The following is a 23,027-nucleotide window of genomic DNA, read 5'->3' on the forward strand; positions in this document are numbered from 1 at the left end:
AAAAATATTTTTGGTTTATTTTTAAATAAAATTCAAAAAACTGCCCAAAATTTGATTTCTAGAGTAGAATACCCCGCTAAGAAGTCACTCAGTTCTTTCTACAACGGCTAATTATTTTAAAAAATATAAGCTTTCAGGAGGAATTGCTATTAAATAATCTTTATTCTTTTCTGCTTTTATCCAGCTCCCGTGCAGGCTACCGATAATATCGATGAAGCTCATCGAGGGGTGTTGGACCCCATTTTTTTAGCTCGGTACTTCTACCTTAGCTTTGCTTGCTTTATCATTTCAGGGAGGCCACGCGAGCTTTAATACTAAATCTTATGGGAATGCGTGTTCAAAATCAGGACCAAAGCACTATTCAGTATTTAATCAAGTGAGCCTGTACCGTTAACCTAATGGCGACGTAGCATCGAACGTACTGGCGGACCTGCTATGAATTTAATGGAACAAAGGCACTGTGACACTACACTGAAAGCCATTTCTACAGGATATCACTCTTGCATACATACTGAGGTAACAGAATAACACAGCCATCAGCTCCAGTTCAATATTTATCAAAATCGTGGTCTTTGTTGGAATGCTGGATTTCTTAAATGGTGCTCTGCTTTTCGTCAGAGGGTATTTAGGATTGCGTATACTTATTTCGACACTACGGTATTCATTCACCTTGTCTCCAAATATGCATAGAATTTTTAAGATGTTTTAAACCGAACCCTCGTCTCCTGTGACGCTGGGTTAGGGTCTGCTTATTAGGCCTTCACAGTTTACCTACGAACTAAAGTCGACAACAGTAACAGCCGTAGTTCTTGGTGGCCTGAGCTCAGCTTAATGTGAGATTTTAGGGGTAGGTGCTGACCTCTCTACAATGTTACTAAGTTCTCTCTTCCCTAATGGTAAAAGCGTTTCGCTCCGTCCACGATCAACACTACTATAAAGTAACTTTTGGTATTTCCTCTTTGGCTAGCGTTCGTAGACCTAAGGTGTTCCTCTAAGGTTCATCGTTTAAGACAATTCTCTGCTTATTGTTTCCTTGCATGAGTAACGTAGTGGGACTTCGTTTAGGGGCTTAACTGCCGCTTTGCCATTCATTTGAAGCCAATAATTTCGGCGTTCAGGCTGAATTTTGGTAATTGAAATAGTTTGAAGCTACTTTCTTCAAGTATTCAAGACTTTTGTTCAGCATATTATAAAATAATCTCCTCCACGTGGCTGTATGTCTGATCTAACCTACTAGAATATATTAATTTTTCATGATTAAGCTTTAAAAACTAAATGTACGAATAACATACACCAAAAATACCGTTAGTAACTATACTGCCACAATATATTTATGTAGGCAATCCATCAATTTATAATAAATGCACAACTCTCGCTGCCCACGTGTGAGTTCTCTTATATTTATATAATGCTTTGTTAGTCTGTATGTATGCATGTTACCAAATATACACGACTTTTTTATTTTTCCATCTTTTATATAATCAACTCTAAAATATATGCAACTTTGTGTACAAATATATCCACATATCTGTTATACCCATACAAAACTTTTATGGAACCAAAAAATATATATTTTGTTACATGATATAAATATCACCACCAACGGACCCCAAAAAACAGCCGCTCACACCACACACAGTGTTGCTTTTTTTCGCTGAGTTTGAAAGTAAAACATATTTCAGCGCCAGCGACAAAAATCTGTCAAAATAATGTAAGCAAAAATAGCAACAACAATGGCTGTACGAGAATACAAATATTATAGATAGACTCGAAGCGAATTAGCATACTCACATGACATGCCTGTGTTTACATAATACGTATTTTAAGCTACAGCTGGCTTTTGAGATCACAAAACGGGTGCATAGGAAATTTTTGGAATATATTTGAGCATAGCTAGGAAATTACTTAAGAGGACTGCTTTATGCTTCTCAGAGAGTCGAAGTTATAAGACAGTTTCAGCAAATATTCCGTGGAGTTGTCATTAAATACACTTAACCTCATACCTCAATTTACAGAAAGGGTATAATTTATGAAGGAACATCCCTTCCATCTTGGCCGGGTTCTAGGTTGACCTAAAATCTCTGCCGTGCTGTGGGTACGGCACCCGTTCGCAGTCCGACTCCACACTGAACTGAATTTTCAGTTCTACCAGTCTTTAGGTTTAAACTGCAGCCATCACGAATTTCCGCAAAGGCCCAAACCCAATGAGCAGATTGGACCGAGCTCCAAGAGCTAACTACTCCCCGTGGTACCAGATTTAAGTCTACGGTCAGACCTTTTGCCAGTTGAGCACCCTTTAAACTCAATGACTTGTTACATTTATCGCTTGAACTTTAAAAGAAATCTCATTCAAAGTCTATAATATCAGTTCAAGCTCAGTATTATAGCCCCATTTCTGACAGAACTATATAACTCAAATAACAGATATACGAGTAGTACATATTCGATTTTAGTCATGTTTAGTTTATGACAGGTATACCGTACCCTGGGTAAATTCTACGCTATATATTCACTGCGGGGTTAAGTCCACTTGCACATTTAGAGACGCTTGTTGTGATGCCCAGAACTTCTAGATCCGAGTATAAAACAAAGATGCCGTCACTTATGGGTGAATGCCTGTTGTGACAGTGGCCAGTTAGGTTGCCTATTATTGCGGACGTGTGAAACTTGTTAAGGGCAAGTAGTTCCATGTGCCGTTTATATTCCACTCCGGTACAGAAGGCCTTAGCTTGGATGGTTTACCTACCCCTCAATGAAAAAAGGCCGAACTTCAGTTAAGTAAAAAGACGAAAGTTTAATGTTAATGTCTCTCAAGGCAATGGCGACATTGGTACTTCAAATTATCAGAAATCAAACCATAAAGGGCTAGTTTAAATACTATAGAAGCGGTAATCTCAGTAGTGATCTTTTATGGAATCTAGTATTTGCTTTAATACTGTAGGAAACTGTAGGAAAGGCGAATTTCGAAGAAGAAGTGTACAAAAGTCTAGGAGGAACGAAAAAAAAAGTTCGTGGTAACGACGAGGCGGGTAAATACTTATTATTCTTGAGCAATTGATTATAACAAGTAAGACATTGAACCTTTTTTATTTTTTTTTAATTTTTTTTTTTTTGACATGAAGAAACTTGTATATCGTTGCATGTCTTCAATCAAAGAAAATTGAATATTTATCCAAATTTAACAAATCAACAGACCCAGCAGTTTTTGCTGTTGCCATGCCCACACATTTTGTGAATCGACAAAGCAATTCAATGCTGGCATGCTGTTGACATTTGTACAGATTGCAGCTGCTGCGCAGATTTGCCTTTAGCTCTAGTTATTGAAAAAGTGAGACGTTGACAGGTAATATATCACACGAAGGATGTTTTTTATTTTGTACACGAGTATTTGCAATATGCCGGTGTTTACAACTTTCCGACATCGCTTGCCTGTCTCACTTAAGCGTTGGCATTTCTTTTGCCATGTTTACTTGGCGCCATATTGCTTCCGTTGTCTGCTTCTTCTACGAAACCGATATTGTCGGTTCACTGCCAGCTGGCAAAGGGAGCTTCTAAACGATAGCTGTTCGGTACGCTAATATCTATATGCCAAGGAGTGCTCTTACTGCTCCCTTCTACGACCTCTCCAACAAGCAGCGCGTTTTGGTTGCACAATGATTTATGGTTTCTCACTAAACTACGAATCTTTCACCCGTGTACCAGGCTTCTTGGCAGGCGAAATCAATCATAATTTGCACTAATAACTAAATTAGTTTGTGCCGTCTACTCATGCTAAGTACTTCTAATAAATTTGTTGATTTTACACTTACCGTAAATAGACAACTTGCCACACAGACAGCCGCCCATGAGCCAACCCAGTAGCGGAGTACAGTGCGTTCTTTTTCCGGAAAGAACATGGCATGACATGGTGCGCCACAGTCGCGTAATTCCTGCAAAAGAGAAAAAATTAATTAGAAATCAATATTAGAGTATTTTTTTTAGTAGTAGAAGGCCCTCGGGGATATAAAAAGGTAACATAAAGTCTTAAGCTCTTACGGAACTTAGACTTTAAATTAGTACCTAGAGCCATTTATACCGCGTGAGCCTTGCTTAAGTTTGGAACTAAATTTAGTTATTATTTTTCTCTCTGAGAGACATACGACTATGTTCATAAATGACAATGATCCCCTCCCAACCTATAGAGTCTAAAGAAAAACAGTAAACACAAAAAAAAAAAAAAAAAAGAAAAACAATAGTTTTAAGTTAAAGTTTATGTCCAGTTTGTATCGAATACGGAATTAATCACACGATCTAGAGCTATCTGACGACTAGTCCCCAATATCCTCTCTTGCTCTCGCTTAGGAATTCATAATCCTATTTACTGAAGCTTTTCAAAGAGTAACCAATGCAAAAGCAATAAACGTTGTCATCTGCCATTGACCTCAGCTCTCTTTTTCATTATATTAGGCTGTCAAAAAAGTCTTGCGGTATTTTTATTGAATTTTCAATTGTTCATAATTTTTTTTTTTTTTTTTTTTTTTTTGAAGACTCATGCCCATCTCTTGACTGATGCTACGGCTACTACTATGCCGGTCTCTTTCCACCAATTCTGCGATTTTATCACAATTTTCGACGACACGCCTTCCGGAGCGTGGCGCATCTTCGACCAACTCTACACCAGATCGAAAACGTTGAAACCATCGTTGTGCGGTGGAAATGGAAACAGTATCGGGTCCATAAACTGCACAAATTTTATTGGCGGCTTGAGATGCATTTTTGCCTTTATCGTAGTAGTACTGTAAAATATGCCGTATTTTCTCTTTATTTTGCTCCATGTTTGCGACGCTATAACTCACGAGCGACTTAAAAGAAACGACAATCAATCAAAGACGTGTTAGCGCGTGAAATGAGCTTTCCAAAAAGGTATAGCATGACCCGACGAATAAAACTTGTTTGATATTACTACGCGCTCTCAGCGCCAACTAGCGAAAATACCGCAAAACATTTTTGACAACCTAATATTTTAGCGCTACAGCATCTTGTGAGCTTGGGCACCAGACATCTCTATCATTAGCAATTTTGTTTGCCAAGCGTATTCATGTTTTCCTCGAGTTTGTCAATGCATCTTGACTCCAGTCGTTCCCTTACTTTAATGCTGTGGCCACTGTAATATGCTTCTGCGTTCTCTTGTTTTCCATTCTCATTGCATGGCTGAGCCAACTTAGTCATTGTGTTTTGGTAGAGTGTATAACATTTTCTTTCTATTATTAGAGATGTTTTAAGGGATCAAATCTGAATCCCATGTTAGAGCGATATTCAACTGGTAACATAGAGAAGACATTGTATTATCTACCTGTGCATCAGAGCCCAGCGCTGTTCTAAAATCTGTTCAGCTCGACGGTAATACTTTTGACCGTTTTTATTATTAATGTTGAGGCACTGATTACAAATGGATTGAATTGATCCCGAGATCTCGAACGTCTGGGACAGGGGCAAATAGCATTATTGAGTGTTGTTTGGAACAAGCAGATAAGGATTCGCTGTTTCAAGTTCCGAACATTACTAAAATAATGAATTATAGGAAAACAAAAAAATAGTAACGCATAACCCTATTGTGAAAAGTTCTGAATTACTTTGGGATCGGTTGATTTGGCAGGGTTAGTAAAACAAGAACGTAGACTTTTATACAAAATTTAATTTAAAGGCACTTGCCTGTGGATCATTGGATAATGTTGAAATCACAGGCTACCTACCCTTAAGGTTCTGCCTGCAGAAAATTGATAAGGTGAATTCGGTCGAATGCAAAGCATGAATGGAGGATGATGCAACGCTAGAGTAATAATGTTCTTACTTAAGAGGCATTGGGCAGCCGGGATGGAAAAATATCAGGTATTTTACCAAATCCACTGACCTTCGGGATAAAACTTAATTGGTTACCGCTCGGGAGCACAATGAACCTATATATGTACCTGCGGTCTCCTGCTCCTGCGCCTTTCTTTCGAGTCAACCTTGTAGACCAAAATTACAGCGGAAAGTTTACATTCTTATTCTAAAACACGTTTTAATGATTCCATTCACTTTGTTGTTCTTTTGCACTAATACGATTTTATTTTATTTTAAATAGCTGCGATATTAGATTCGTATGACATTCCACTTCCAAGCGCGAAATGAGTCTATTATTTATTGAACCCTCTTACCTGCTTTCCACCCTCAGTCTAATAGCAACTGTTCACCATCAAAGTATGAATATCAATTGCATGGATAACAACCACCACCCCGCAGTTCGTGTACGCCGCAGGAAGCCCATTTCAGTTACAGTTCCTTAATGCAATCCCATTTTATTGTAAAAATCTTTAAAATATATTTATGGCGTTTAACTGCAGCTATTTTAATATGCCATAAAATAGATTTAATATCAAACAAGTAAAAAAGTTTCACAGCAACATGGGAAGCAAGCGCATTGCTGGCGCTAAGGAGGCAAGTCACTTTAAAGGAGAAGGGACTGCAAGATTACCAGAAGATGAGCTCATTAAAAATTCAAAACTCATCGACAAGCCGCGACTTGAAAGTGGAACATACACAAAGAAACGAGAGAACTTTGTTGCAACAAGCGAGAGCCGGAGGAGAGGTGGCTGGGCGGCAAAGTGGACTGGTAGAACAAGAGTAAAGCGGAATGGAATCATTGGTATAACCTACTCCCCTGGAGTGTGATTTAGAGTTAAATTAAGCATAGTTAAATATTAAAGATGGCAGCGCGTGAGCCCCTAAATAACTAGAGTAGGCGGAGTGTAGCTGAGCTGTGGTGAGCACACCAAGAAGACGGGCGGACAGAAGTAAATTATAGCAGCAGTTATGTGCCCACAGGCCACGCGGTTCTAAGCAGCTGCTCAAGCACGCAATTTGCCACACGAGCACAACGAAGTTAAAGCGCAGTTCACGTGATGCGAAAGAAATAAGCTTGTTATATACATATGTACATATGTACTCGAGTATAGCATAACCTCAGGCGCTAAACCGATAGATCTTGAGTGAAATATGTATTTATTGTGCGGTGATGCTGGGAGTAAGTATAAGTACCTTGTGTTTTCTTATCATTAACATTATTTGTTGTATTCTGCATTTATTGCAATCCATCTTCATGCTCTTGGGAGACCAAAAGTCGAACGAGTGGTCGGCAACTTAAAGTGCGATTTTTGTGGGGCATAATTTAGACGCAATTCAACGTTCAGTTGCAACATTGTTTTGCGCTTCAAAAAAGAATACAATAAAATAAAGTAAAGGTGGAAAAAAAGTACTAAGCAAAAGATAGCACTGAAGAGCAGCAACAAAATGGGGCTCCAGCGGCACGATAACCTCTCTAAGCAGCCGAATGGTGGCAGTGTTGGTCGACACAAACGCGCTTAAGCTCTTACGCGCAAAGGTATTGTTCTGCACAATGCGAGCCTGTGCCTTTGTGGCACGCGGTTATATACTGCCGCCACTTCTGCTGCTTCGCTGCCATTCCCCGGGGGACTTAAAATATGTAGAAACGTGTCCATTGACGGTGTTATGCCAAAATGAATGAGAATGCGCAATGAATGTGGCGTAATGAGTGCGTTGCATGTGGCAAGTTAACCAAAAAAGCAAAAACAACATGCGGTAGGTTGGCATGAAAGGCAGATGAGTCAGCGAAGTTGCGAATTAAATGGCGTAGCATGGCGCTGTTGCCAATTTTCAGCTGCTAAAAGCGGCATATTTGAAAGTTAAAATTAAGTCCGCAGGTTTTCGAGCTTCAAACCCAATATGTGAATAAAACAGAATTGTACAGTTTAAACTTAAGCGTTGAGCCTGTTATATAACGTTGAATGAGAAGGCTTTTGACCTCTAGACAGATAAGAGCAGAATCTAATAATAGTAAAATTATCAAGAGGTACTCCCCAAAGTGGAGTGCTAACTGCGCTTCTATGGACATTAGTAGTGAATAAGCTGCTAAGGAACTTAGAAGGCAAGGTCAGTAGCATATACTGACGACGCTGCCATCTTAATAACGAGTAGGTGTCCACAGACCTTTAGCATTATCAATTCAACTGGGAAAGAAGGTTCAAAGGAAACATAGAAAAACATGACTGGTTAGCTACGCGCAGCACACCAAACTTTTGCTTGAAGTTTAGTTACGAAACTGGATTTCTTCAGAAGTTAATTTCGCTGACATAGTTCAAATTTTACTTAAAGTTTTATAATAACTACATTTTTATGGGGTTTTCCATGAAAAGTACTCGGAAGTTAATTCTTGGATCCAATAATAAATGTAAGTGGTCCACTCTCATATAGAGAACAGCAGTGAGTTCAGAACAAATCCTCCACAATTGGGTAGCAAGGATATCGAGTCAGAATACTAGACAATACATAAAATGTATTGCTCTTTACTTCGTAGTAAGCTCGGTTCGATCCAAGACAGTTTCTATCCAAAATCTCTCCAGATTTTGTAGGAATACTGCATATGATTCCTCTTTCTAAATAACCACTTTTGGCCATCAAGAAATTCTACGCAATTAGATCATCTAGCATATTCTCTTCGTGAATATCTTTACAAGTATACATCTATAAATATTTCCATAGCTTTGCTTCCATATGTGCACTCAAGAATATATGCGTTTGCTGTACACCCCCTCTGGCCCCCTATTAAGAATTGTGTACAGCCGAAAGCATCCATAACAGAATGCCAGTCATCACTGATGCCATACGACCTGAAGGCCATCAACATTAAAACGTCAAGAGCGACCAAACAATAACAACTGCACTAACCATAAATATCGAGACTACAACAATAAGATAGTAACATGCATGCAACATTGGCGAGAACAACAAGGAAAACATCGCAAATATATTCAAGGGAAATCTTTGATTGCTTGAAAACACCCGCTGGCGTTAAACTATCAAACCAGCCAAGGAGTGAAAGGAACAAAACGTCAAAAGCAGACTGGCTGGACGGTGGGATTACTGACTGGAGCTTGTTGGTTAGCTGGCTGAAGCTCGTTGGTGCTGGCTTGGGAAAGCAGACGGTACATAAGCTCGTTGTTGTCTAAGCTATTACCGAGCCGTTGTTGGTACTCAACCGGGCATTTAAGCAGATTTTAATTTATTGTAGATAAAAGTGCTGTCTGCTGTACTGCAGCCGCCAGCTGTAGATTGTTTGGCCAACACGCATACACGCAGGAGAAGGCAGGCAGGCAAGAGTAGCACCCACTAATATGAGCTACAGCAATGTATTGTGTAGCACACACAGTTTCAGTTTTATTTTTCGAACGATTTTCGGCCGCTGGCACACTGGATGCTTTGTTGCTTGCTGCTGAAGTGCAGCGCCAGTACACACATGAAGTGGAATGGAATTCGTTGAATGTTCGAGTGGAGCTGGGTAAGAGTAGTGTGTGCGGAGCAGGTAGTTACAGCTCAGCCAGTGCAGCTCGATGAGGTCATTGATGGTGGGCAGGGAATGCCTGGCAGCAGATAGTCAGATGCTAGAGATAGCTTGCATGGATTGGAAATTTCAATGGATGGTTGGATGGATGAGTGGTTGAAGGAATGAGCTCGCTACAATGTAAAGTATTTAACTCAATGGCATGAATGCAAACAGTTTAAAAGTAGAGGTAGTTCACGAGTGTAGTAAGCAGAGGTTCGTTGAACATAAAGATCCGAGGAACGCTACGTTTTGCTCATAAATGTGTCTATTTTGTTGGCAACGCACACATGCAGCAGTGTCCGGCAAATGTCGAAAATGACGGTCGCATGACCAACACATGCCATACAGCGAGTGCCAAAGTCAGGGGTTGAAATGCCTGCCTCTACACAAGCATACATGGCATGTCTAACACTTTCCTCGACAATTCGCAATACCATTGAGTCCAGCCACACTTGTTGTGCTTAGATAATTCTGTTGATATTTGCCGCTGGCTATGCAGTCAGTCTTCGTATGTGTGTTTCAAAGTAATTTCAATGCGGATGTGCGTTGGTCAGCTGTCTCGACTTACCCGAGGGCAAACTAACTCACTCGGTGGTTGAAAGTTGAAGTCGAAATTGTTGGATAATTTACGTGCCGCTTGCGGCTTGGTGGTGATTCTTATTATAGGTCTTTGTAGGAGAAGTCTCTCATATGTGCATATATATGCACGTGTACAAATTTACTATTTCCGAAAAGAAAAGCATTCCTGCTGTGTCTTATTTGTATTTCAATGTCACTAGCCACCCTAATTTAACCTTCTCGTGCTAAAGTAACGTGAACCAGCGTGTGATGAGCTAAGCTGCTCGAAAAGTGTAGAGGTTAAGGTGATAGTTTTTCAATATCGTTTGGGAATAGTGCGGGGGAAATGAGGATTTAATTTATAGGCTACGTGCTAAAGTTTATTGTTACTGGCAGTTAAAGAAGGCGAAGGTAGCGGATACGATTATCAGCGGATAACCAAAATTATATAGATACAAATGGACAGACAGACAAATGGAGTAGGTTAATTCAACTGATCTCGTAAATTTAATCATTTATTTACAAATATTTTAGACAGTCGCCGACTTTTTCTTTTACGTGTTGAACTTAACAGAGATTATAAAAATGTTAACTAAGACTGTACGACACAAAGAAAATACTTGTTCTGGAAAACTTTAATTGAAGAAGTATAACCTCCTTAGAATGTTGTTGTTATAGCGACAGAGTTCTGCCGTGTTGTCAGTCCTTGAGCGGATAAAAAATCCGCGTCCGTTCCGGCTACGTAGACGACAGTCGGGTCCTACTTAAAATCGGCCATATCGGTTTTGAAAAAAAAAAAACTTTGATTTTCGAAGATATGTTTTCGAATGGCAAAAAAAAATATTCCACAGCTGTCGGTGAACTCGGAAAGGTTTCCGGCATTCGCAACCACGGCATATGATTATTTCAAAGAGCCAAAATTTTTTCAAAAAAGAACTGTAAAAATTTAACCGAAATACAAGCCTTCGTTAGAATTCAGAAGCTTTCCCCGGCATTGAGGATAGGATCGCTCTGAACTCAAAACAAGAAACTAATAATAAAGTTACGAAGCGTAAGGGTAAGTTGAAACGTGTATATGTATATCAGGGCACGTAGGACTCGCAATCCTTTGCTGTTAGAAACTATATTTCTTTAGTCCAATTCGAAGTTTCAGTAGAGTTTTGTTCTTATTGGAATCGGTCTCATAGCGATCCGTCAGCACGTCGCAAAAAATTTGGAAGATGATTTCAAAAATTAAAGGTCTTTTCCAAAATAACTCTAATGAATGAAAGCAAAATACGATAATGAGTCAGAACTGAGAAACATCCGGCCTCAAAATAAGCTAAATATAATTTTTATGAAGTTCCAACAATCCGAAAACTAATATAGGGCTCGTAGTCTTCTGCTGTCTGCAACTGTTTTTCAGTTAAAGTCTTAATTTCAGTCAAATTGTGTTCATATTCCAATCGAATTCGTAGTTATTCGTCAGTCCGTCGCAAAAAAATCAAAAGATCATTCAAAGAATTCAAATATTTTCCAAAATAACTCTAAAAAATTGAAGCAAACTACGAGCCTGAGTCAGAACTGAGAACCATCCGGCCTCAAAATAAGCTAAATATAATTTTTATGAAGTTCAAACAATCCGAAAACTAATATATAGGACTACCCGAAGCCCCCGCTGTTTAGAGCTACTTATTTGGTTCGCTTAATAGTTTCAGAAAAGTTTGGTTCATATTGGAACCGGATTAGTAAGGGTCCGGTTTCGTACGGATCCGTAAGTACGTCATTAATTTTAAAGACCAAAACAGTCTTGTGTCTGATTTTCCATTCGACTTATTCAGGTTTAAGACACTGTTGAGGCTATAAATCACCAGAAAGAGCAACTAGAAGCAAGTTTCAGAAAGTCCTCTCCTACGAATTCAAGAAACTTTTCCGGCACAACTCAGCATATACCCTGAAAATTTTGAAAAACCATTCCTCCTGCAGCTCAACTTTTGTTGTCTAGGCCACGTGGCAATTAAATATGCTAATGAAAGCCACTTTCGACACTGACACAAAGTTATTTAGAACACGAAAAGGGTTGACCCTTCATTAGCAAATTAGGCGTCGCAGTAATATCCCTAAAAAAATGATGTACCCCGAACAAACGAAACAACAATGTAGGCTACAGAAAGTAACAGCGTCCTTATTTTCATAAATAATGAGAAATCTTCCAGTTAAACAAAGGTCGAAAAAGGGCAAAATGTAAAGAAATATTCTAACACCACGAAGAGGGAACCTGCGCGCACAGAAAGTACAAACGGTCAAAGCAGTGAACGCAAGAGGAAGGGCGCAACTAAATGGGCATAAATAATCAGTAGAAAGGAAAGGATGTACGAATGAGAAGAATTCAAATGCGCACCGGAAAGTCGAACAAAGGAAAAGAATTGCTGGCATTTATTAAAAATTTAGAGAGGATTTTCATATTTATGGAGGAGATCAGTTATAATGTAAATTATGAAGCATTATGATTTTTTATGCATGCCACAAAGCCATGCAACAAGTAGATTTAAATATGTATGAGACGTGCGCAACGAATGACCAGCACACAGGAAAGAAGAAATTTTTTTTCAAACTGAGAGAGAGTGAGATAGAGCGAGAAGGGCAACACTTATTATTTCGCTTTGCTTTGTGTGTGGAAAAAAGGCGGCGCAAATAATTACACTTGTCGACACTTGATTAAAGCGGCATCCCTGGCATTTATGTGTTTCGAGTGCGCCAACGTTTCGAGTCTTCGATTGTCCGGTATTTGCGCAACCTCTACTCGGATACACAATTTCGCCCTTCCGTTATTATGCCTTTTCATGCATTATTAAACCTTGTTGGCTTTACCCGCTTTCTTAATTTATTTGGTGCTTATTGTGTTCTCTACTGGGCTTACGGCTCTTTTAGCTGATCGCATGCGGGTTTACAAATATATATAATACAATACATATAAATCTGCTTGCCACCACATAATTGCCTTGCTGCAAAATGTGGCAAAATACCAATATATTCGGCTGTAGTATTTCCAATTTAGCCCAAAGCGGCAACTTGCGTTCTGCTGGAATGGGTAGTGGAACATCTTTAAAGTTGCCTTTCTTCGCTCTGTGAACCGCAATGTCAGCAAATGGGAGGCACTGACAGGAAATGGCATTTCGTCTGTAATTTGCGGTGGCCTATATACTAAAATACAATAGCAAGGATAATATGAAATGTGTGCTTAGCGGTTAGGCAGGCCTTTTCGGCAAAGGAATGAAAGTTAAAACTGGGATGGAAGAGCGTTCGAAAGATTTTGCTGTTTGAAATTTAATAAATAACAGCTGCAAGTGCGGTTAGGTGTTGTAAAGTAACATGTACACTCAAAGTAATTGGTTGGGATAAATAAATGGATTCCTATTTAAAAGCTTCGAAGAGTCTAAAGAACAATTTCTGATTATAATGACTCTAGAGTTGACTAAACGATGGAACGGATATTCCATTGCTCGATCATGAAGAAGTTCGAATTGCAGTTACCCGTCTTGAGAACATGCATGCAACAGCTTTTTTGTAGAATATGGTCCGACGAAAGCATGCCCGACGATTGTAATTTAAGTGTGCTCTGCCCAACTCACAAAAAGGAAGAGCCTACAATCTGCGCCAACTACCGTGGGAGGCTCCTCAACATCGTATTTAAGGTTCTGTCGCGCATACTGTGTGAAATATTAAAGCCCACCGTCAACGAACTGATTGGACCTTATTCATCATCCGCCAAATCTTGGAAAACAGCCGTGAAAAGAGAATCGACGCACACCACAAAGAGGTCTACGCCTGAATTTGGTATCCCCGCAAAACCAATATGCCTGTGTGAACTGACATTGAGCAATACCAAAAGCTCCGCCAGGATGGAGAAGGACCTCTCCAAGCCATTCGATACCAAACGAAGTTTCAGACAAGGCAACTCTCCATCGTGCGATTTCTTCAATCTGCTCCTGGTAAATAGTATTCGAGCTGCAAATCTGAATAGAGAAGGTAGAAGTTTTTGTGAGAAAAATTCTACCGAATATTAGTGGTTGATGGAACGATGAAGAAGAATAGTGGACTAAAATGATTGGTTTTCAAAGGTACTTACTAGATGACTACAGCAATTTGCTTAAACTCAAATTCATCCAGAAGTTCTGTATATACTATGAGAGATGTTTTCAATTATTTATGCGGCAGTCTCTCTTTATCAAGCGTTTTCTGGAGCGTTCCGATATTCTGTTATTAATAGCAGTCCAAATATAGCGAGAAGGTCTTTAAGATCTTTAAAGTGTAACTAAGACTACAAAAATATACGGGTTTATTTATGCCGAAGATTTTCTTACAGATGTTGTATTTTCTACTTCGCCTTTACCCCAATTTCAAAATATGACTAGTCAAGCGAGTCTGACTCATAGCAACCTCTGCAGTACTAAATGAACTTTATTGATGAAGTATTAATACATGTGATTTTCATATAGGTTTAAGCGCTTGGAGACTGAGTTAAAGACCAATCTTTGAACTCTCGGAATTTCAAAGCGTAGGAAAAAGAGATATGCTACATATGAGGAGCAATCATCAAGGAAACCTTAAAAAATTTCTAGCATATTTTTCGAGAAGACTGAAAACTTTTAAGGTTTTACATGGTTAAGGTGATCCTAATGCATGGCGACTGAGTTGAAGACCGAGCTTTCGTGTTCCGGATAGGTAAAATAAAAAAACTGAGCTGTGTGATAATAAGAGGAAAAAATAATAAATGGCTAGCAATTTTTCCGAGAAGACTGAACATTTTTAGAGCTTCTTATCAATAAGGTGGCCTACATCGTTGAAGCTAATAAAATTTAAAATTACAAATATGATAAAATTAAGGGGTAAGGTCTTAGAACTCACATAAACCTGATAAGAATTGCTGATCTAATTGACCCGCGAACGAAAACTATTTATAACAGGGCTACAAAAAACATTTCTATTGTCTCTATGTAATAAAAAAAAGTCTTGCAATTATGCATACGTTCTTTTCTCCCCAAGAAGCTGCTCATTTCTCGAAATCGCCGATATTAGATCACTATGGCGTATAGCTGTCATACAAACTGAACCATCAAAGTCAAGTCCTTATATGGAAAACTTTTTTCTTTGAAGAGCTAGCTTCACAAAATTTGGCTGAAATTATTCTTTGGAACAACGGCACAATATCCGACAAAATTTTTCAGATCGGATCACTATAGCATATAGCTGCCATACAAATTGACCAATCAAAATTCAGGCCCTGTATAGAAAATTTGTTTTTTTGACGAGCTATCTTAACAAAACTTTGCTCTTATTACTGTTTAATGAAACGTTATTTTCTGTGAAGAAATTGTTCAGATCGGACCACTATAGCATATAGCTGCCATACACATTAGCCAATCAAAATCTGATACTTGTATGGAAAACTTCTTTATTTGACGAGTTAGCAAGTTCTTATATGGAATCATTTTTATTTGTAAATTCTTTTCCAGCTTCGACGCAACCAAAGTTAAAGTTTTCTTTTTCGTTTTACCTCCAAATGTCTTGCTTTACTCTAATATAAGTCTCTTTCTTTTTTCGCCGCACTATTTGTCACTGTGGAAGTGTTGATTACTTTTCCATTTTTCGCCTCATTGCCACTTTGGCACCCCACCTCTTTGTCATTAAAATTCAATTTCCATCAACCATAGCTTACAAAGCGGCACATTAAGCGCACAGCAGGACAGTAGAGTGCGCTCGGCTCCTTCGTAGCGCACAAAAATATTTCAATTTACTTAATGCAAAGAGAAGTTTTAGAGAAACAAGCGTGAGTATTAGAAAAAATTTATAAAATGTTGTGTCGTATTTTAAATGAGCAGCAAAGGCATGATATACAAGGGGAGTTCGCTTCAAGAAATTGCAATTGTTGAAGACAGTCGCTGGTGATGTTAATGGCGAGAAGAAAGAGGTAGTATATTAAAGAAACATAAAATAATTGCTTTAGAAAAAAATACTCATAACTGACAAATGAAAATTGTTGCTTGCGTTGCGCCATCAGTAAGCGTCACTAAGTTGTTGACGTCCAGCTTTCGCTTCCTGGAAGCGCGTGCGCGCATTTTGATGTGCAACAACAATTTATCTCATTCAAGCCATGTGACCGGGTTCAATGGCTGTGCAGTGATAGCTGCTTACTCCTCATTTCCTTAACATACAAAAACAACAACAACAATAGACAAAATAAAACCAAATATATAATAAATCTGCTGCTACTTTTTTCATATATTTGCTATTGTTGTTGTTATTGCCAGCTTAGCGGACTTAAGCCATTTCGCAAAACGCTAATCTCTTCAAGGAATATTTCACATTCTCCTATGGTAAACGCAAAAAATATCAATCACAAGCCACGCCCACTTTTTCCACCAACACTCAAGCTTGCCGCAGCTAAAATATGGCTTTTGTTGTTTTTCTCAAGTTTTTGTTGCTTTTTAGTAGGCACACCGACGTCAGCGACAGCGATAAATGATGCGCGATACATCTCCAAGCAGCAAGCAATAGCACAACAACAATAAGCGCTGCTACAGCGCAAGCAACACATAAACCATCGAACAATATTTGCGCCAGCGTTCTGCGGGGGGAACAACCGTTGCACAATCATTACAAATGTGCGCAAATTCATTTGCATTTTTTGCACTTTGCGGCGACCGGAGCAGTTGCAGTGTGCAACAAAAGATTACAGCAGAATTCTTGTGCTTTTTCTTCTAGCTTCTTCTTTGTCAGTTTCTCAAGCAGTTTGCGAAATTACAAAGTTCACAACTGATAATTTGCGCGCAGCAATAACAAAAGCAACGAAATAAATCAGCACTTGATATATTGTTGCATACAGTGTGTGCAAAAAGTGTTTCTACACAAGCTTTAACGAAACAAGAAACAAAAACGTTAACTTCGGCTGCAGCGAAATTGTAATAGCCTACACAGGCGCATAGTATAAGAGGAGCTTATTTTGCTTTTTAGTTTTCTAAACTAATCAATGTCTTCGGAGATTGTAGCGTTGCCGTGGATAATAAAAAAGTTGTTCGTTCAAGGACTTCATTTTGACCAAAGATTTGTATGGCAGCTGTACCGAAAACGTCGTATTCAACTAAGGAGCACCTTTTTTGGGGAGAAAATGACGATCGCAAAATTCCGGAACAATATCTCGAACTCTGATATGATTAGTATATGTTTATAACACATTCTCATATACTCTTACATATAACACAGCCAATGACCTTGTGAGAAAATCCTGCCAATCTGAAACAAATCTGAATTCGAACTACTACAAAGTGCCCAATGGCTGCATAACGTGAGAGGAATTCATAGCACATTTTTGTGAAATAATTTAAGCTTTACAAATAACATCAGACCATAAGATCTCTGGCGAAGAAAAAAAAATATATTACATATGTATTATGTACCATATATATACATATATGAACTGTAAAAGAGCTCAACAATTTCCTTTCTTCCCTTTTCCCTAGAAGTAGAAGCTTTTGGATCTGCGTGCGGATAATTAACAATACGCCACAGTAACTTTGTGGTATGACCCGTGTTGCTAGTGTTTCAAGACCTAATTGTTCCTATAAGGTCCATTTCTTCGAAAAAAAAAAACTTTGAAGGAGCTGATTGGTCTAAGGCAGACCCGTGCGCGCTAGCTTGTCTGCCTTTGCATTTCCTTTTATTAAATTCCTATACTATTGCGTAAACAGATAATATTAACCGAGCTATTTACTGAGGATCTAGTTATTGCCTGCTTGCATAACCTAAGGAAGTGAGACTTATAATTGCCGCTAAAAATTTCCTTATCGCTTCGATAGTCACTAGAAGGTCTCTGAGCTTGCTGGTTAGTGCAGAAGCCCACTTGGCACCTTTTATCGAGCTCACAATTTCGGCATAAAAAACTGAGTTGTAGTCATTTAGATTGAAGCTACTTTTTGTGTATGGGTTCCTACAGAAGTTGAACGCAACTGCTCCTATTTCATCCTTTAATCCATCGGTGAATATGTTGATTTGCCATAGGAACTGACGCAGATGATATTATCGAGATTTCGCAAATATTTTGCAGTAGAAACTGACCCAGATAACATTAACCGAGTTTTCACCCAGATGATTCTAGTCTCGTTAGTTAAGCCATCTCCTGTTCCTATTTCACCCTTTAATCCATCAGTGAATATGTGAATACTGCTTAAAGTGACGCCGCGTCTGGCTCTAGTGGCCAAAAATCATGAGCCTCGAACTTCATTTCTTCAATTCCTTTGTTAATGCCATCCACCATACCATCGCAACTTTTGTTAATATGGGAGAGATGACACTTTTGTATGGTCTATAGAACATGTGGGTTCTCTGCAGTAACTACAAATTTGAAGGGCTTTTTTATTTAGGAGAACTCCGAAAAAATTACTGAATACTTAAAAGAGATCAAAACCAAACAGGATACCATTCCCATATATACTTTTAACAGCATGCAACTTAAATCGAAGTTTTTGTTTTTTGTTTTGTTTGAAGTGGAAGAGACAAGCGTATGGAAGAGTATATGTCCAAAGGGTTCCCGTTGACTTATTTATTTTGGTACGGACCATAAGCTATAGCTTTATATCTGAACGTTTTCCATACAGCTGTTATGCAGACACTGAAATATTGTGTGCTAATAACTATTTCGGACAATTTTTTTAAGGAGGACAATACAAACCCGAATTTTTTCGGGAAAATGATAAAAAAAAGATTTAATTCACGCTTACTTAAGGAACTTCAAAAATGCAAACATAGTTTGAGAGAGAGAACATTGCCACAAATAAATATATTTTTAGACGCAAATAATGCCGAAAAGACTCAGACAATGCAACATATGCCAAGATCTTTCAAAAGCAATGTACACAATTGAAATCTTCGATTCATTCAACATTTTCAATATATTCTATTGCTTTTTACGTATCTCTTTTGTGTCCAAAATTACTACCCACTTCACCACCTCCGCCGCATTTAGATCACTTGCTACTTCAACAATGCCGCCTACTGTAAGAATCACATCACCAAACCGGCGAGTGTCTGCTCTTATGAAATTTCTAAGCCTTCCACAGTTTCAGCAAGTTTTTTCTAGCACAACCGGCATCAGCACTCCCTCCACAACTGTGCTGCTGCTGCTYTCTTCTTCTTTTATTGTTGGAATTGCGCACAGCATGCCGTCGTCATGGCTAATCTACACTTTAAGTGCGGTAAGTTGTAAGTGTAATTTTTGTTGCAGGTTGCTTAAGCGAAATCAAGACTCGAAATTCTATTCAAAACACATTAACGCTCCGAAATAGTTTTGTGCCGTTGCAAGTATGGTTAAAGAAAGGCGGCACATGCAGCAGCAGAGAAGAAACGCGAGTTGCACTTGTTCGCAAAGCTTTTTTTTTATAGTTGTTGTGCGTTGCAACAACGGCTTTTACCGGTTTCAACCGTTCACCTCATAGACACACTCGTAAATATTTGTTCTTGCTTGCTTGTARCTGTCTCTTATTGAGGCAGCGAAGGAGTCGCCTTAGTGACGCCGAAAATTAATGTTGCAACAAGCGACTTTCTTAGACCGTCTTCGGTGGCGCAAGCAAAAAGCGCAATACAACGTCACAACGGTAAACAAAGTGGCGGATTTTGCATATGCAACATGTTGCAACAACTAGTTTTGGAGTACACGGCGACGGCTGGTTATATATAGACGCTGCTCATAACTGTGTCAGCTTGCGTAGCAGCGACAGGTGGGATATAACGAGTTAGGTACTGGTATATATAAATACATGCACACATACATATATGCTATTATTTGAAGGTACTTATATACATATAGAATACATGCTGCAAACCAAAAATTTGACGAATTAATTTTTGCTATATTTTTTGTTGCCACATCAAAGTTGCAAACTTTTTGATGTCTTCAAGTGACAAGTTGCAAGAACTTTCAGCTACAACATATATACATTGCTGTATATGCAACTCTGCATTATGAGTTGCAACATGCAATTTAAAAACTAAAAAATTGCATCTTCGCTGCAACTTCATTGCACTGTTGTGTGCAACAAGCCTTTACTCTTTGTTGTCACAACAGTTTCCAAGCACACTGACGCCGGCTGAATGGCACTTGAATGCTGTGCATTTAATTTTACCAGCAAGTATGCCACAAATTCATAGAAATGCTGTTTAGTTGGCTGTGGCTGGCATGTTGCCACGCTGACTTGCAACAAATTGTCAAAATTTCAAATTGAAAATTTATTTTAAATTGCAAAACAGCAAAAATGCAATGGAAAATATCAAAAAAAGCAAAAATAGTGTAACCAACAACAAGTTGCAACAACACGTGTGCTGCAGCGTTGTCAATTTTCGCTTTTGTTTTGTCTATTTCACATTTTTAGCAACAAAAATATTTTATGCAATTAATTTTCTTCCAACTTTATCTCTAATTTACCCGCAGCGCCCACCTAAAACCAGCATCGTGGCACGCTGCCACATAAGCAAATACCGACTGTCCTGCGGCGTTCACTTCCGCACATGTTGCATGCTGCTATCACGCAGTTGGTGGCATTTAATTTTCTTGCTTTCATACAAATCACATCAAGAACTAATCGTCTAAGAAAGTTTTGGTTGCAGCAACTGGCTTGCCACATGCTTACAAGTGCGCTTGTTGTGTCAACTTAACTGAAATTATATCAATAAATTTACAGTTCACGACGACAGGGCAACGGACAAGCGTAAATACACTGTTAAAAACCGACTGCCTCACCGCGTTTGGCATTTCGTTCGCTTTGAAGCAACAGCACTTCCTCTGCCAAAGTCAAGCTGCTTAGCGTGCAACACTTTTGTGGCACGTATATTTGTGTAATTGCTTCATACACGCCTAGAAATAAATTATAAATGCTTTGAACTCCATTTTCTTGCAATTTTCGCATACTTTAGTGCTGAATGCTGACAACTTTGTGCGCTCGCCTCATTGCCATCGCTCGCCAATGATTTAGTATCAGGATTTATGTTGCTGATTTTATATACTTTTCGCCGTTTGTTTAACATAATCACATTGAAAATTACACCGGAAAATGATGAATGTGCTTAGTGTGCTAACTGGTTCTAATTTAAACGGCAATTTAGCTGCAAGTGCATCGAAATCAGGTTATGTTTCCTAATTGGCTTCAAAATCGAACTACCACCCCAGGAGATATATTTATGGATATAAGAAATGTAAGTTGTGGAAAAATGCCTCTTAATAATTATTATTTATAGCTAGCGAACTTTTTTCAATTAAAAAAATGACTAGTTGTAGCCGAAATACTGTCGGAAGCTTTGGATCGGCTTCAGTTTTAGACTACATAACCACTGCAACGGCTTCCAACCGGAGGCGGGTGTCGGAAGGTAACAGTAGGTTTACTGCTCCGGAGCGCAGCTCTCTTGCTCTCTTCAGAGTAGTGACTATCCACTTCGATAATAGTGCAACGTTATTAGCCTTGAATTTGCTGCCTGTGCCGTCAAGCCTAGTGAAGAGATGCCTCAACTCCTTATATCTAGCATCGTATTATCTTACAATTCGACTGGTTTGAGTGCCTGGTCACAGCGATATTGCAGTAAACTGTAAAGCTGATCAGCTTGTCAGAAGAGGTACTCTCAATAACTGCGGAATGTGAACGGGTAGGAGCTCCATTGTCTCTAACCCAATTTAGCAAACCCCTGGTCAACTAGCAATATCTGCGCAGTCGCAAGATCCTGCTGGTTCAGGATAAAAGGATAAATCGTAAAAGGTCTAATGAACACTTCGCTCTCAGTAAGGTCCATATTTCAATGGTTTCAGGAGTTCTAAGTAATGCGGTCCGAATATCTTACCAGATGCCAGCTATTTGGAAGTATCTCAACACCTCTTCCTACAATGTCTCGCTTTTGTCAGATCAAGGCAGAAACACCACGTATCTTATACTTATAGACATCCAGGTGTAATAGCGGAAATGGAAATAACGCACCTGAGAATTTATAGTAGATTCATGATATTAATTACATATTTTAACTAAGCGTGAATTATATATAAAACCATTTATATAAAGCGTTGGAGAATTTCAGAAATCATTCGAAGATTCATGAAATTAATAACGGCGCTTCATATGTGAAGAGTACATTGATCTTTTACAACTGTTTAATGTTATACCAGATTAGATCTTTTAAGAAATTACTCCGTTTTCCTGTTTTGTGAATTCTGGAGAAGAGTTTCCGAGGTGCACAACGAGATCTCGTACATAATAACTTTCGACGTATTCGAGTTTTGTTCGAAGCCAAGTCCTAGTCGCCTTTACTACGTTGAACCCCCTCCTTATTAATCAAAATCGAGGCTAACAGTTATCGACAAAGAGACAGCATGGGAAGAGGTTCGGCTGGCGACTTACGGACTTTCCGAATGAAACAGGATTTCCAATTAGTTTGCCATATTACACAAATCAATAAATTGTGGAAAATCATAAATGTTGTAGGTTCACTTGACAGAAGATTCGTGAACTGAATTCTCGTTATAAATAAAAGTCCTTCATTGGAATGAAAACTGTCTGAATCCCTTGGCAATACGAATTGTCGCCGCTCTTGTGAACTCTAGTCAAACGAACTTATTGTACATTCTTGTGTAAAATTATACAACTTCTCGCTTTATTATTTCTTGACTCCACGAAATTCGTCACGCAATGCGACTGTTCGAGAGAAGCGGCGCATAAACCCCATCACACTTATGCGATATTGCCATTCAGAAGGCGTTAAAGTTTTATAAACGACAATTCAAATTGAAATACATTCCGTGGCACATACACAGACATCTCACTATCACTTACTGAAAGAAAGAAATGTATATATACTAAAAGTGCTGATGCTTCAGCATACAAATACATAGGTCTATATATAGTGTATTGAATGTGGAGCGGAAATCCATTTGAATCGACATTTATTTCTCTAGAATTCGCAACGCGCCATACAAGGGGGAACACAACTTTAGATAACTGCAACAGAGGTGTAGGGAAAGCAGAAATATGAAACCGAGCGG

At 38.8% G+C, this 23,027-nt stretch overlaps 1 protein-coding gene across 1 annotated transcript in view; it reads right to left on the reverse strand.

Annotated features, from left to right (window-relative positions):
- The window catches only part of LOC108977781 (frizzled), a 198,248-nt gene that overhangs the window by 134,734 nt on the left and 40,487 nt on the right, over positions 1-23,027 (reverse strand). Inside the window, exon 2 of the mRNA XM_018947677.1 lies at positions 3,810-3,929. Coding sequence (XP_018803222.1) covers positions 3,810-3,929 — 120 coding nt within the window. The remainder of the gene's footprint in view (positions 1-3,809; positions 3,930-23,027) is intronic.

This window comes from Bactrocera latifrons, unplaced genomic scaffold, assembly GCF_001853355.1.
Source record: "Bactrocera latifrons isolate USDA-ARS-PBARC rearing strain unplaced genomic scaffold, ASM185335v1 scaffold_95, whole genome shotgun sequence".
Classification (NCBI taxonomy): Eukaryota; Metazoa; Arthropoda; class Insecta; order Diptera; family Tephritidae; genus Bactrocera; species Bactrocera latifrons.